The sequence below is a fragment of the Sciurus vulgaris genome (assembly GCF_902686455.1).
Source record: "Sciurus vulgaris genome assembly, chromosome: 3".
In the NCBI taxonomy this organism is placed as follows: Eukaryota; Metazoa; Chordata; class Mammalia; order Rodentia; family Sciuridae; genus Sciurus; species Sciurus vulgaris.
Window position 1 is genome coordinate 90,805,925 of NC_136463.1, and position 16,317 is coordinate 90,822,241.

General features: G+C 33.3%; 1 protein-coding gene across 3 annotated transcripts in view; it reads right to left on the reverse strand.

Annotated features, from left to right (window-relative positions):
* The window catches only part of ZRANB3 (zinc finger RANBP2-type containing 3), a 257,489-nt gene that overhangs the window by 115,976 nt on the left and 125,196 nt on the right, over positions 1–16,317 (reverse strand). For all 3 annotated transcript variants that reach the window (XM_079135617.1, XM_079135618.1, XM_079135619.1), the window contains 2 exons: positions 13,690–13,921; positions 7,545–7,630 (listed from right to left, as the gene is read on the reverse strand). In XM_079135617.1, the coding sequence (XP_078991743.1) occupies positions 7,545–7,630; positions 13,690–13,921 (318 nt within the window). The remainder of the gene's footprint in view (positions 1–7,544; positions 7,631–13,689; positions 13,922–16,317) is intronic.

Genomic DNA, 16,317 nt, shown 5'->3' on the forward strand with positions numbered 1-16,317 from the left:
GGAAATCAGACATTAGAAAAAGTCAGGATTCACTGCAAATCTAGTTACTGACCTCAAATGGTTACTTTGTATTGCACACAATCCTACTTTACACTAATCTCACTATTTTGCCTCATTTGGCAAAATTTCAAACCTTATCAACTCTCAAATATTTTAATCGTCCACTTTTTCATTTCTTGGTACATCTGACTGTTCTCTCTCTCCTCTCTCTCTCTCTCTCTTTCTCTCTCTCTCTCTCTCTCTCTCTTTTTGGGGGGCGTCCTAGGGATTGAACCCAGAGGTGCTTTACCACTGAACTACATCCCCTAGTCCTTTTTCAATTTTTTTTATCTTAAGATAGGATCTCACTAAGATGCTTAGGGCCTAAGTTGCTGAGGCTGGCCTTGAACCGTGAGCCTGACTCAGGATTTGGACTGCTGGGATTTCAGGAGTGCACACTGTGTCTGGTGATGACTGCCATTCTCTTTCATCGAGAAAATAAGACATGAGCTACAAACTCTCTCAATTCCCTACCACCCCATAAAATATGGCATATACTCAATAATTCTGTGCCCTCATAAAAAAGGATGAAGTTATTTATGTATATAAGAAAAAGGACTAAGGTAAAAAAGTACAAAACAATTATTATGTTTACAATGCACTAACATCTATGCAAAAATATGAATTTGCTTGAACATGCACATGGATTGCACGGAGAAATATTAAACTACACATAATTGCCTAAAGAGAGAGGAAGCTGGATGAAAGAGATTATATAGGTTTCGAATTTTGAACCATGTGAAAATATTGTCTTCACACAATCCCAAATCTTATAAATCTAATCATGCACATCTCTTCCATGCTTTCAAACCTCACGCTGCAGAAACTGATTAGAGGAGGAATAGAGAACACTTTATGATGGGAATAGAGTTTTAGTTTGGGATGATGAAAAAGTCCTGGAGATGGAAAGTAGTGATGGTTGTACAATCATGTGAATATACTTGAAGTTATATTGAACTGTACACTTAAAAATGGTTAAAGAGCAAATTTTGTTCTCTTTACTACAATAAAAATACCAATGTTAGTAATAACCAAAAAACAAAATACCATACAATGATTTCCTGTTGTCATTATGAAGAACAAGATTCTGTTATTATCTTAATACCCTCTTTTTACAGCTCTAGAATATTCAGTTGAATAGGACTATTTTTAGTTACCCAAAGGTATAGTAATCTCTCTTAATTTGGGCCTCTTCCTAAAAAAGCAAATGAATATCACTTACAGGATACTTCTTCTGGCCTCTGTGACTTGATTAATTCATTCTAATATACTTTGCCATAGCATCCTTTACTTTTTATGATACTTGTCACAACTGTAATTACCTGGTTAGTGTTTGACTTGAAAGCTCACTGAAGGCTGGGACCATGTGGGTCTTATTATTCATCTAATGAATATTTGATGGCTAGCACATGTCATAGCATATAATAGGTACCCTAAAATATTATTTTAATAAATGGATTAAATTATAAACAAACCATAAGCAATGAGTGGAGTCATTCCTTACTTCAGTTTAGCCTAAGGTTATTCAAAACTGAAGTCTTTTTGAACTGAAGTACAGTAAGTTATCAAATACCTTCCACAAAAGCCAACTTTCCAAGCATGAGTGCAGAATTTATCTTATTAATTTTTTCTTATTATTCTTCAAACTTGTCTCTGCCATCCAGTATATTGACTTTCTCTTTCAGATTTGAGCCATTTGCAAGTGAAATAGACATCATCTCTATTTAGACATGGCTGAGAACATTAAATGAGACAGAGCTGAGGAAAAAGTACAGTGCAATTCCATAAGAGATGTTTCTTGAAACTGATCATGACCCATTAATAAACACTCCTTGGGAGTGGCTATAAATACCTTTATAATGTATTTTATCACGTGGCATTTTCCTTCTCATAAAAATTTAGACAACTAATTCTCCTAAGAAGTAGAACTGGCACAAAATTTGATCAGTTACTATAGCTAGGCATAGCACTCTATCACTGAGCTATATCCCCAGCTCTTTCAGGATATGCTAACCTTTAAACCTAATATTAGAGAGGACAGGTATGTCTTCCACAGTGTACCTTTTTTTTTTTTTTCCCTCATGGTGCTGGGTATTGAACCCAGGGGCTTGTGCTTGCAAGGCAAGCAGTCTACCAACTGAGCTATCTCCCCAGCCCCCCACAGTGTACCTTTTAATGGTACCTCCTTATAACAGGATACTTGGCTGGGTTATCAATGTGTCTTCTTTTTCTATGTAAAATAATATTTATTCAAGTTGCCATTTCCTAAGTCTTTCTTAATGCCAAGGAAAGTGTGTCGGGGGGAGTGGTAAGAGAAAATCAGATAAAGAACAAGCCATTTGGTCTCACAAGTTGCCTATAAATTCACAGAAAGATACTAGATGAACTCTAAAGTCTTTCCTAGCTCTACCAATTGATCATTCAGTATGCTACCTTCTCCTTCTCCAAATCACATGTGTATTTATAGCTTACTCCAAATATAACTCAGTAAACTGAATGATGTAATGCATTTTGGATAGGGGATTTTCTGGTTGAGTAATTCTTTGCTCTATGCCTCTCAAATCAAACTACGTACATGGTTACTTAGACCCTGACTTCTCTCTAAATTACAATTACATTAGTATGCTTCTGTTTGCCATTACTCAGGTATTTAATAAACTTTATATAGGCAAAGTAACATTTTTGTTCAAGCTTAACTTTATTTTGAATACAGTCATGACATTTCAAATATAAAATATGGGTCTAGAACAGAAAAACTAACCATGATTTGCATTCTGCAAAATTATAGTGTGAAAATGACACCTTCACAGAATGAAAACATTACAGATAAAATATAGTATTCCACAGACTAATTTAAAATGTCAGGAAATGCCTTGATCTGAATAAAAATCTATGAAACTATAGAGCTTTCAAGGTAAAGAAGTAAAGGAAAAGCAAAACTTTTGAAACAGAACCTGGAAGAAAATCCCTTCTGAGAAGCATGATATTAATCTTAAAATGGCTTCCTCTAGAAAATGGAAAAAAAAGAATATAATCTGCACAATCATTCAGCAATTCATGAAGATGAACCTTCCTGTGAAATAGTGTTTGCATTAATAAGTAAGAAACGACAAGTACACACTTTCATTATCAAGTCCTAAACAAAACAACAACAGAAAGATATGCTTGTTGAACACAGGTAAATCCAGTAGGCTTGTTTTACATAGGCAATTTTTTTTTAATTTTTTTTTTTTTTTTTTTTTTTTTTTTTTTTGTGTGTGTGTGTGCTGGCAATTGAACCCTGGGGTTCTTTACCACTGAGCTACAATCCCTAGACCTTTTCATTTTATTTTGAGACAGGGTCTCATTGAGTTCCCAAGGCTGGCTTTGAACTCATGATCCTCCTGCCTCAGTTTCCTGAATTTTTCTTGTCTACAGGCAAGAATAATAACTAAGACAAACCAGAACCAATCAGTGAAATTAGATACAGGGTACATTTCCCTGGAGTAGATAGCTGAGTAGAAATCAAGATTACGTTCAGTAGGAAGACACTAATAGCATTCAAAATAGATGGTACTTGATTTCTAAGTAGAACAAACATTAATTTGTAGAATCAATGTACAAGTGAGGAAAATATCATTATTAATATGCATTATTAAAAAATAACTTGTTAAAGACTAAATACATTGTTTTTGCTCAAAAATGAAGCATAGCTTGATCAAAACTCATTTTAATATATGAATTAAACTTGTAATATATTAAGCCATTTGTGCCAATATATAACCATTCAATTCAAGCTACAAACAATAATAATTTAGAATTCTTAATAAAAATCAGTCAAATAGTACTAGTTTTTCTATTTGTACAGAAAAAATAAAATGTCAGTGTCACCTATGAAGAACTTGTTTTAGTAATTCGCTGATTAAAGGAAGAATTGCTGTTTTACTCATTATTTAAAATCATTATGAAGAAAGTCAGATTTGGGACTGGGAAAGATTATCCAAATTACTTAGTCCAGCCCTGTTTATTCAGGGAATTCCATATCTACATTGTAAGAAATACTTTTGTTAAAAAAAAAAAAAGAAAGAAATACTTTTGTGACTGTCTCTCCCTCTGAAGATGACCTACATTCTCCCTTGAATGTGAATTTCTTGCTTTACCCCAAAAGTTTCTACCCCAAAAGATGGCTGACATTCTCCCTTTAATGCATATTTCTTGCTTTACTCCAAAAAGATGTCTCTCACTTGAGATAGTCTTCATTCTCCCTTGAATGTGTATTTACTTTCCAAAATAAATCTGTGGATCTAAAAAGAAAGAAAGGAGGAAAAAAAAAAAGAAAAAAAGAAATCCTTCTCCATAATAAATGTGCTGCTTATTTTTTTTAACACTTCATCAATTTCCTAAGCAACTTTATCAGCTCAGTATCATCTATGAATTTAGCAGACAAATAACATTATACATGTACAGAAGTTCCATGGGAACAAAAACAACAACAAAAGATTTAGTATTCAGAGCTGGGGAGATAGCTCAGTTGGTAGAGTGCTCGCCTCGCAAGCACAGGCCCTGGGTTCAATCCCCAGCACCACAAAAAAAAAAAAAAAAAAAAAAAAAAAAAAAAAAAAAAAGATTTAGTATTCAATGATTCAATAAACACTAAATGTCATGTGCCAGATGCTATGCTAGATAATGGGACTATAACCTTCAAAAAGGAAAGTGTTCTATCCTCATGGAGTTTCTAGTTGTTAACTCATTCTAATGGAGAACGCAAAGTAGGATATATTCCCTACCACACTGATCACATACTGGTTGGTCATACTGGTTGGTCCCTTGTTATAAATCTCTAGCCAGCTCGGTATTCACACTAAGGCCAAATAGTTGAACTAACCTATAAAGGGAATCCACAGGGCACTGTGGTGTCTACAGAAAAGCCTCAGAGGCTGCCAGCTAGGACAGAGGTCATCAGAGTGTACACATCAACGATTATGTGATATCCAGAAAAAAATCTCTGTGTGTGTATATGTGTGTGGGTAAACTCTTTAAAAATATAAAAGAGAACAGTTTTTCTAATATTTCCTTTTCTTTTAATAATGTACCTTGGAAATTCTGTTATCAATACATATAGACTTGCATCATCTTTTCATAAACTGCATACTATTCCATTTTATAGTATAAAATAGTAATTTTATGCTCTACAGACTTGATCATTGTCATTAACTAGTCATGCAATTTTAATTATGCATACATGTGCATGTGGGTATGTATAAGTATGTTGTATGCCTATATGTGCATATATGTGTGAATAACATAACACATATAACCATACCATGACAATTGTGTATAATAGCATTGAAGAAGTGCAGGACATGGGCTTTTAAATTTGGGCAAATAAGGGGCTAAGGCAGGGGAATGCTACAGCCCAGGATTTCATGGCCCACTTAGGGAACACAGCAAGATCCTGTTTCAAAAATAAATAAATAAATATAATATAAATACTTAAACTATGCTTACATTCCTGATATAAAAACTCTCCATTTATATATAGTCAACATAACAGACCTTCTAATGGGTACCTAGATTTTCCAAGTCTATGATATTGAAGACTTCTGAATTTATGGTCATAAAGTAGAAATAATCCCTGTTTTCTTTTACTGTACTATTTTGTCTGATTTTGGTACCAATATTAGACTGCCTTCATATAAACAATCTGGGAAGGATTATTTCCAATTTCCAGACCTTTAAAAAGCAAAAGAAAACCATGACCATATGAGAGTATTTGAAGGAAATGCAGAAAGAAAAAAAAAGAAAAAAGTATATACATCCTGGGAAAAAACATGAAAGACTCATATCTCATACAAGGAGATCTTTATCTATAACACGTAAAAAATTCCAACATAACAATAAGAAAAAAAGGCCAGGTGTGGTGGTGCATACCTGTAATCACAGTGGCTTGGGAGGCTGAGACAGGAGCCTCAACAATGGTGAGGTGCTAAGGAACTCTGTGAGACCCTGTCTCTAAATAAAATACAAAATGGGGATGTGGCTCAGTGATTGAGTGCCCCTGAGTTCAATTCCCGGTACTCACCCCTCTACCCCTCCAAAAAAAAAAGAAAGAAAGAAAGAAAGAAAGAAAGGAAAAAAACCCCAATACATTTAGTAAGCAGAAAGGCAAAGAACATAAACTAACAAAAAAGTATGACTTTTAAATGTATCAAAAATGTTCAATTGCATTTAAGAACATAAAACGAATCTACATTAAAATTATTATCAGATCAGACTGGCAAGAATTAAATATTTCCCCATGTTGGCAAGGTATGAGAAAAGAGATAACCTCACACACATAACTTTCATAACATAACTTCTGTGAAGAATGATTTAAGAAAATTTCAAATGTTCATGCCCTTTGAACCAGCAATTTCATTTTTATAAACTTAGATTTATTCACATGTATTTGAAATGAAATACTAAAATAATAATAATTATTGAGTGCTCACTATGTACAATCAAAATTCAAGTCCTTTATAAATATAAGCAAATATAAGCCTAGTAACTCTGAGGCAGGCCTAATCATTCTGTTTTTAGAGCTTAAGAAACTGAAGTATGGGGAGATAAAATTACTTTCCTTAAATAAAACATCTAGTAAATAGTAGAAGTGAAAATAAAATACAGGTGGTCTAGGTCTGGATTTCCATACTTTTTCAAAACAAATATTTTTGTTTGTAGATGGACATAATACCTTTATTTTATTTATTTATTTTTATGTGGTGCTGAGGATCAAACCCAGTGCCTCACATGGGCTAGGCAAGCATTCTACTACTGAGCCACAACCCCAGCCCTGGATATCCACGCTCTTAAATAATTATAATATGCTACTTCTCAAGATGCACAGTGATATTCATTACTGCATTGGCTATGTATGGCAAACAAATGCCTATTAAGAGTGAACTGTGTAAGTAAATTCCAAACAGTAAAAAACAGGTAGCATTTTAAATGAATATCGAAAACTTTTTCAGGAACTGAAATGGAAGGATCTCCAAGATACATGGTGAAGAACGTAAATAGCAAAATAACGTGTAAGAAAATATACATATACATGGAGCAATATTATACATGCAAAATAAGTGCTTGTTCAGGCACTGACTAACTCCAGGAGGTACACAAGAAACTATCAACAACAGTTACATGGAAAGAGAATTACTATATGGCTGTGAGACCAGGAAGGAACAGGTACTTATTTTTTACTTTTATATGATGTACATGGAGATCTAGTTAATAAAAATAATTACAAAGAAAAAAGTGGAATGTAAAAAGCAAAAATTTTTTAAAAAACTGTTTTGCCATTATCTATTTATTTTACATATAGTTCTTCCACACAAGTGTTTTTTTTTTTTTTTTTTTTTTTTACTTGAAGAAATTATTCCACAGCTACCACAAGTTTGGAAAACACTCTGGAATAAAGAATGATTAATGAAGTTTAAAGTTCATAGGAAATATGGGAAGATAAAAATTCAGGGAAAATAATGTCATACCTGATATGTGCATTACAGTATCTTTTGGCATAGTCAGTCCATGTTCCAAATCTTTGTGGAAAAAGGGCTTCAATCTGCATGAAAAGCTGTTAACAACACAACTATTCTCAATAAGTTGAAATATTTTCAAGTAAATTACAGTGAAAATAAGTTACGGTGATAAAATAAGTTAATAAAATATTAAAATGCATAAAAGAAAACCTACTTCTTCAATGTCCCTTCTTTCTTTCCACCCACCCATCCATTCTTCAGGGATAAGTTATATGTTTCTTATACATAAACTTACACATTTTTTTATACCTAAATGGCGCATATATATATATATATATATATATTCTTTTATTACAAAAAGAGGACCATATTATACAAATTGTTACTCAAATAAAATTTTGTCCCCCAAATGTATCTTTTTGTCCCACAAACATGTAAAGTACATATATATTTTTATTTGGTTTTAAATATTATATAAGCAATGCATTACGATAATAAAATACTATTTAAAGGCCAAATAACCACCCATTATTATGTATACATATTGTTAATATTTAAACAGATTCCTGAAACTTAATGTGAAAGTTATTTCTAGTTTTTATGTAGTTGCAAAAATTAATAACATCATATAATTCTGTGGATGTGTGTGCATATACACACAACTCTATCTATTAACCATCTGTCTATCCATAACATTTATTTATATATTTATGTATGTATGTATGTAATGTATATATGTATGTATGTGTATATTTTGGTACCAGGGATTGAACTTCAGGGCACTTAACCACTAAGCCACAACCCCAGCCCTTTTTTATATTTTATTTAGAAACAGAGTCTTGCTAAATTGCTTAGGGCCTCACTAAGTTGCTGGGGCTGCTTTGAACTCGAGATCTGCCTGCCTCAGTCTCCCAAGCCTCTAAGATTATAGGTATGTGCCACCACACTTGGCCCACCTTTATTTTTATTTGATGAGTTTTGTGAAATATGTTTTCAGAAGTGGAAGAGCTGGTCTCCCTATAGCCCTGAGGGGTCAGTGTATTCTGTATGAATGCATGGCATGAGACAACAACTAATTTGATTCTTTTATAAATGCAGTTTGAATTAACCTGGAAGAAGAAAAGAAGAAGAAAGAAGAAAGAAGAGGAGGAAGAGAAGGAGGAGAAGGGGGGGGAGGAGAGGGAGGAGGGGGGGAGGAGAGGGAGGAGGGGGAGAAGGAGAAGATGAGGAGGGGGAGGAGGGGGAGGAGGGGGTGGGAGGAGTGGGAGGAGGAAGAGCTAGAATTAAGCCTTGGTTTTCATGTTTCAATTTAAAAAAAGTTTTCTTTTAGTTGTAGATGGACACAATACCTGTATTTTATTTATTTTTATGTGGTGCTAAAGATCAAACCCAGTGCCTCACACATGCTAGCTAGGCAAGCGCTCTACCACTAAGACACAACCCCAGTCCTCAATTTTAATTTTTAATAAGTTTATTTACTTATTTTGGTTTCTGTTTTATTTATTGCTGCCTTATAATTTTACAAAATAGTGGAATTCATTATGATATATTTATATATACACATAATTTGGTCATTTTCATTGCCCATGACCTCCCCTGTTCTTCCCTTCCTCTCTTCCCCTGATTCTCATTCTCTATTCTACTGGTCCCCGTTCTTTGTTCACGAAAATTCTTTTCCTTTGTCCTTTTTTCCCCCTCTCTCACATAAAATGAGAGAAAACAAACAATCCTTGACTGTCTGAGTCTGAGTCTGGTTTGTTTTACTTAATATGAAGTTCTCCAATTCCATTCATTTTTCTGGAAATGACATAATTTCATTTTTCTTTACTGCTGTGTAAAACTTCATTGTGTATACATACCCTATTTACTTTATCCATTCATCCACTGACAAGCATCTAGGCTAGTTCCCTAACTTGGCTATTGTGAATTTCAATAAACATGGGTATGAACATGCTATAAACATGGGTGTGCATGTATCACTACAGTACACTGACTTTAGTTCTTTTGGATAAATACTGAGGAGTGGCATAGGTGGGTCACATGGTGTTTCCATTTCTAGTCTTTTAAGGAATCTCTATACTGATTTCCATAATGGATATGCTAATTTACAATCCCACATAACACTGTGTAAAGTGTTCCTTTCCCCTCTGCATCCTCACCAGCATTTATTATTTGTATTCTTGATGATTATTAAAACACAGTTTTTAAAACTTGATGGATATTATCATGTTGGCCCATGAAGACTGTCCCAATTTACACTTACATTAATAATGTCATGAAATTTTTTTTATTTTTCAACTCTGATAGACCATACCTGGTAGTTTATACTGTTACTTTAAAAGTTAACATTATTGAGATATGACTCATAAAGTTCATACTCTGTAAGTACACAATTCAATGGTTTTTAGTACATTCATGAAGTTGTGCATTAATCACCACTATCTTTTGAACAATTTTTCCCAACCTCCAAAGAAACAAAAAGACAAAAATAGCATGATGATCCCTATAGATGCAGAAAAAGTACTAGATAAAATTCAACATCTCTTCAGAATTAAACACCGAATAAATAAGGACTAGAAAGGAACTTCCTTAACCTGATGAAGAAAATCTAGGAAAAATTCATATAGAATACGAGCAACAACAGGTGTTGGCGAGGATGTGGGGAGAAAGGTACACTCATACATTGCTGGTGGGGCTGCAAATTAGTGCAGCCACTCTGGAAAGCAGTGTGGAGATTCCTTAGAAAACTTGGAATGGACCCTCCATTTGACCCAGCTATCCCACTCCTTGGCCTATACCCAAAGGACTTAAAATCAGCATACTACAGTGATACAGCCACATCAATGTTCATAGCTGCTCAATTCACAATAGCCAGACTGTGGAACCAACCTAGATGCCCTTCAATTGATGAGTGGATAAAGAAACTGTGGTATATATATACAATGGAATATTAGCCATAAAGAATGATAAAATTATGGCATTTGAAGGCAAATGGATGAAATTGGAGAATATCATGCTAAGTGAGATAAGCCAATCTCAAAAAGCCAAAGGACGAATGATATCGCTAATAAGTGGAGGATGACACATAATGGGGGGGAGGGAAGGGTTAGTGTTAGGGTTAGAGTTAGGGTTAGGGAGGGGGGCAAGTATGGAGGAAGGAAGTACTGTATAGAGGGAAAAGAGGGGTGGGAGGGGTGGGGGGAAGGGAAAAAATAACAGAATGAATCAAACAACATTGTTCTATGTAAATTTATGATTACACAAATGGTATGCCTTTATGCCATGTACAGAGAAACAACATGTATCCCATTTGTTTACAATAAAAAAAAAATTCACATAGCTTCTACTTAAAGTAAAAGGCTGAATGTTCTCCCTAAGATCAGAACCACAAGGATGTCAACTCTTGCTACTTTCATTAAACACTGTACTACGAGTTCCAGCCAATACAATTACGTAAGAAAATGAGATAAAAGTCATTGAGATTGGAAAGAAAGAAGTAAAACTATCACTCTTCACCAGTGACATGATCTTATATAGAAAACCCTAAAAAATTCCTAAAATAATATTAAACTAATAAGTTCAGCAAGTTTGCAAGATATATGATAAAGCCACAAAATCAAATTATATATCTATACTTAGCAATGAGAAATCAAAAATGAAATTGAAAAAACAATTCCATTTATAGTGGATCAAAAAAATAAATAAAATGGAATTAAATTTAACAGAAGCATCATAAGATGTGAAAATTACAAAGTACTATTGGGGAAAAAAACTAAACAAGACTTAAAATGAACAGAAAGGCATCACAGGCTCATAGATTTGAATAGTAAATATTGTTAAGATGGAAATATTCTCCAAAACAATCTATACATTCAACATGGTACCTTTAAAAACTAAAGCTGGATTCTTTGCAAAAACTGACCAACCTGATAAAAAATTTATACAAAGATTCTAAGGACCCAGAATATCCAAAGTAATCTTGACAAAAAAAAAACAACCATTTGTATACAATGGGTCAAAATGCATTCTACTGTCATGCATAACTAATAACTAATTAGAACAAATTATAAAAAATAATAAAAATTGAAAAATTGAAAAAAAAGACAAAATCAAAGGATTCACACTTTCTCAATTCAAAATCCCTAACTTAGAATTTGTAATCTTATATTCTTTTTTTCTTCTTCTTCTTTATGGCATCCACTCCTTGTCACCTTCAGAAGGGGCACAGTTCCTCCATTTTGCCAGTCCTTGCACACAAGTATATTACCTGTCATCTATACTCTTTTTCTTAAAGAGTCCCCCAAACAAGCTTTACATTCATGGAACCCCACAAAATTTGGATTTACCCTTGTTTTGATAGTGGTTACACTGGGTAAGGGGTGAAACTATAGACATGTGATCACAGTGGGACACTGGGTCACTGTTATATTGTCAATGTTCTATTTCTCATGCTAGATAATAAGTAGATGAGTATTCATGTTATTTTTGTCATGTTAAATAACTGTATCTGTTACATATTCCCTTTCCTGTATTAACAATCTTTCATGATTTTTTAAAAGGTATAAACACCATTATTATTATCATTATCATTATTATTACTTTGTGGTATTGGGGGATTAAAACTAGGAGTGCTTTACTTCTAAACTACATCCTCAACTCCTTCTTATTTTATTGTAAGACAGAGTCTTACTAAGTTGTCTGGGCTGGACTCAACATGAGTTTCTTTTCTTAGTCTCCCAAGTTGTTGGGTTACAGGTATGTACCACTGTGCCTTGTTTCACTTCTATTATTTATTCAATGACATAATTTTGGAACATAACGTAAGGAAATTACTAGGGGTCTACTCTCCCACTGCCACTCTTGTCACTTCTGAGAGAAAAAATATAAAAGGAAAATTGAGCATTTTCTCTGCACTATGTATTTAGTGTTATGTATAGCTCAGAAGACTTCCAGACAGAGAATTTAAAAGCAGAGCCTCTATCATACTAGAGATACAATGATAACAGATGTCACCCAGGTTTAGCATAATAATGAATATTGGCTACCACATGTTGAGATTTTACTATCTACCAGGGTACAGGGCGATGGTACTTTCAAAACAATAATTCCTTCAATTATCCTAGCAACCCTACAACAAGCCCATGTTCCTTGGGGAACAGTGGCCCTTAAAGACTGATGAAAATTTCATCCACTATTTCTTTTCAAACCTGTAACCACTCCAAACTCCATCTGCCTCCTAGAGTGGTAAAATTAAATGGGGTATCAAATAGGTGCCTTATTCCTCCATTCTAAGTGGATGCTTACTGGTCTGCAGACAAGCTGTAGTTACTACCTTCCCAAATGTGAATCTTAAAGTAAAAGAGGAACAGAGACAAGTTCTGCAATGTAGTTATAAAAAAAATGAATTAGATTCAACCCCAGTCCTAAGGCACTTATGTATTTAAAATATAAGACAGACAAAAGAATAGTTAAGCCCACAAAAGAACTTCAGGGATATGTGTGAAGAATATCACAAATCTGTACTAAATACGGAAACCTTATAATAAAGGTTAAAGCTATTTTTAAAATTTTTTTGTAGTTGTATATGGACAGAATACCTTTATTTTATTTTTTTATTTTTATATGGTGCTGAGGATCAAACCCAGTGCCTCACACATGCTAGGCAAGCACTCTGCCACTGAAGTACAGCCTCAGCCCAAAACTGTTTTTAAGCTGGGTGCAATGGCCCATGCCCTGTAATCCCAGTAGCTCAGGAGGCTGAGGCAGGAGGATTACAAGTTCAAAACCAGCCTCAGCAACTTAGTGAGGCCCTAAGCAATTTAGCAAGACCCTGCCTTAAAATAAAAAATTTAAAGGGACAGGGATGGGGCTTAGTGGCAAAGTGCCCCTTGGTTCAATCCCAGTACCAAGAACAAACAAACAAACAAACAAACAAAAAAAAACAACTATTGTTTATACATAAGCATGCCTAAGATTTACATGTAAATAGACAAAAGTTATAATGAAAGATATATTTAATGATTAATAGCTGCCTAGAAAATCCCAATGCAAACTTTGACATTTGATGCATCTAATTTGCAACTAAAAATGCAAAACAGATGACAGATTTAATTTCTCTTTTCTTTTAAAGCCCAGATTATAAAGATTTTAATACCTCTTCAGGCCTTCCCAAAGCTGGAGTTCCTGTAAGAAGAATGGCTCGTCTGGATTTCTGTACCACTGGCAATAAAATCTTGCTGCGGGTTGCTGTTCTGGACTTCATGTAGTGCGATTCATCCACTATAACTACTTTGAAGTTCTGATTATTCAGTGCATCTATCAAAGTCAATGCATCTGTTGTTAAAAGACCATAACCCAGAATTGTCACTTTGCTGGTCGATATTCTCCTAGAAAAGAAAATTCATGTACTTTAAAAATATCTCAATAATAAATTTATCATAAACAATATAACTCTTTTTTTTGAGGGGGTGGGAGGGAACAAGAAAAAAGAAGAAAAGACAAATAGTAAGAGATGGTATTGTTACCAAAAGTCCTTGTTCCTGATGCCAATCTAATAAGGAGGACATGGTTTTGAGAAAAAGAAAAAAAGAAGGCTTAATGCTTTGCTAGCAAAGGAGAAGCACAGAGGACTAGTACATCTTTTGATCTCCATAATTCACACATTTATAATATTTTATTCATTTACATATTTTTTTACATATTTTATATTTATATATCTCTATTACTGTAGAAAGAGATTATTGAAGGTAGAAAATGTGTTTTATTGATTTTCGTACATACAGTGCTATGCTCCCCCAAAATATTATGGAATGTGATAAACAAACTCATAAATATTAAAAGATATCACTTTTGCATTTTCTGTATCACCAATGAAAAAATATAGAGGGCCATTCCCTACCATCTGACAGAAAATTCAGAGGTCCTAAATGGCAACCATAGTTTAAGCCCTGGGTAAATCTACTTTATCAAGAGATCTATGCTTCTTTTACTGTATTCAAACATCAAAAGAGCCTGCAGAAAAAAAGTACAGGGTTAATATTACTAACTTTGTTACACTATAAGTAAAATAAAGAACACAAAAGCATTGTCTGTGGTTTCTATCTTGCCATGTCTTCACCAGTGCAGTCTAGGCATAACTGCCATCATATGCCAGAGAAAAGTATATGTATTTGTCATAAGTCCATGTTGTCACAGTTTGGTATATACCTAAAGATGTTTCATTAAGAATCTGGAAGAAGGGTTGGGGTTGTGGCTCAGTGGTAGAGCACTTGCCTAGAATGTGTGAGGCACTGGGTTCAATACTTAGCACCACATATAAATTAATTAATTAATTAATTAAAGGTTTATTAACAACTAAAAAAAAATTTTAAAAAAGAATCTGGAAGACACTAGGTAGTTTTTCTGCCCATAGTTAATATCCTCCAGAAAACATAAAATGGGGTTGTAGTTCTATCTAGCACATTCTGAATATTTTTCAAATAAAAGTATTAGCTACTATTTAATTGCAAAAGTATATTTCTGAAATAACAATGAAAGCTACATGATCTAAATACAATAAAAGATGTAGATGACATACATTTTAATAAAATTTAAATGCAGACATTTAAATAATGTATAGCTAAAATAAAATGATTATGGAAACCTCTTAATACATTCAATATAATCTAGATTTTTGTCTTTTCAATTTCATGCAGTTTACTGGAAAAGAGGAAATTCATGCATAATGATTGCCTACATTTTAACTTAAGCATGCAAATTTTCGTGGGCCCATAAATACATAAGCTTATGAATTAGGGTTCCAAGGTTGAAACCTACTCTCTGTTAACTCCACATTCATGAATGTAAAGTTTATTTTTACACTCTATACCAAGAGTCTTATAGAACACAGTAAAATATAATAACACCACACACACACAAAAAAGTGTAAAGATTAACATATTTATCTTAGGCAGATGTATTGCTTTTAAACATTTTGTGCTGTTTTCAAAACTGATAATTTGAACCTTTGAAAACAGGATAATTTGAATCAATGCAATAATTTATGAATTTTCAAATTGGTTGACTTATTCCAATGGCTATAAAGAAAATGAGAAAATATCACTAGCAATACTATGAGTACTGATTTCTAATAATCACTAGCAAATATTTTCATAATACCAATTATCAAAATTACAAAATAGTATAAAGAAAATCAAACTTGCTAATTTTTTTTTTTTTTTTTACTTTTGATGTATTTTCCCAACCATTTTTCTATGCTAGTATTGCACATTTTTATTTCATTGGTATCATACAGTAATCTATATTTTACACATATTATTTTGTTTTATATTACACATGCCACTAAAGCCATTTTCAAAGGGCATCTTTTGTGCTGTATAATAATTCATTGTTTAATCACATATTCCATTGCTATGAATATTAAAATCCCCCCAATTTCACTATTAGAAACTATGCTGTAAAGAGTTTTTGAGTATAAACATCTTTTGCATTTCTGATTCTTACCCCAGTGTGGAATGACTGAGTAAAAGGTTTTGACCATTTTATCAAATACCATAGCTAATATTAATTTTGAATCACATAAAATTTGCATATTAACTAACAATTTGGAAAGCAAAATTTACCACGGTTTCTGAGATTAAAAGCTCATCCAGTTTCAAGTTAATCTTTGAAAAGTCGTAAAATTTATTTTTGAACCCTAAAAGAGTTTTCAGCTTATTTAAAGTATATGTAAGGTAAATAATTACATACATATATTTAAAAGTATACATATTTTACATTTACT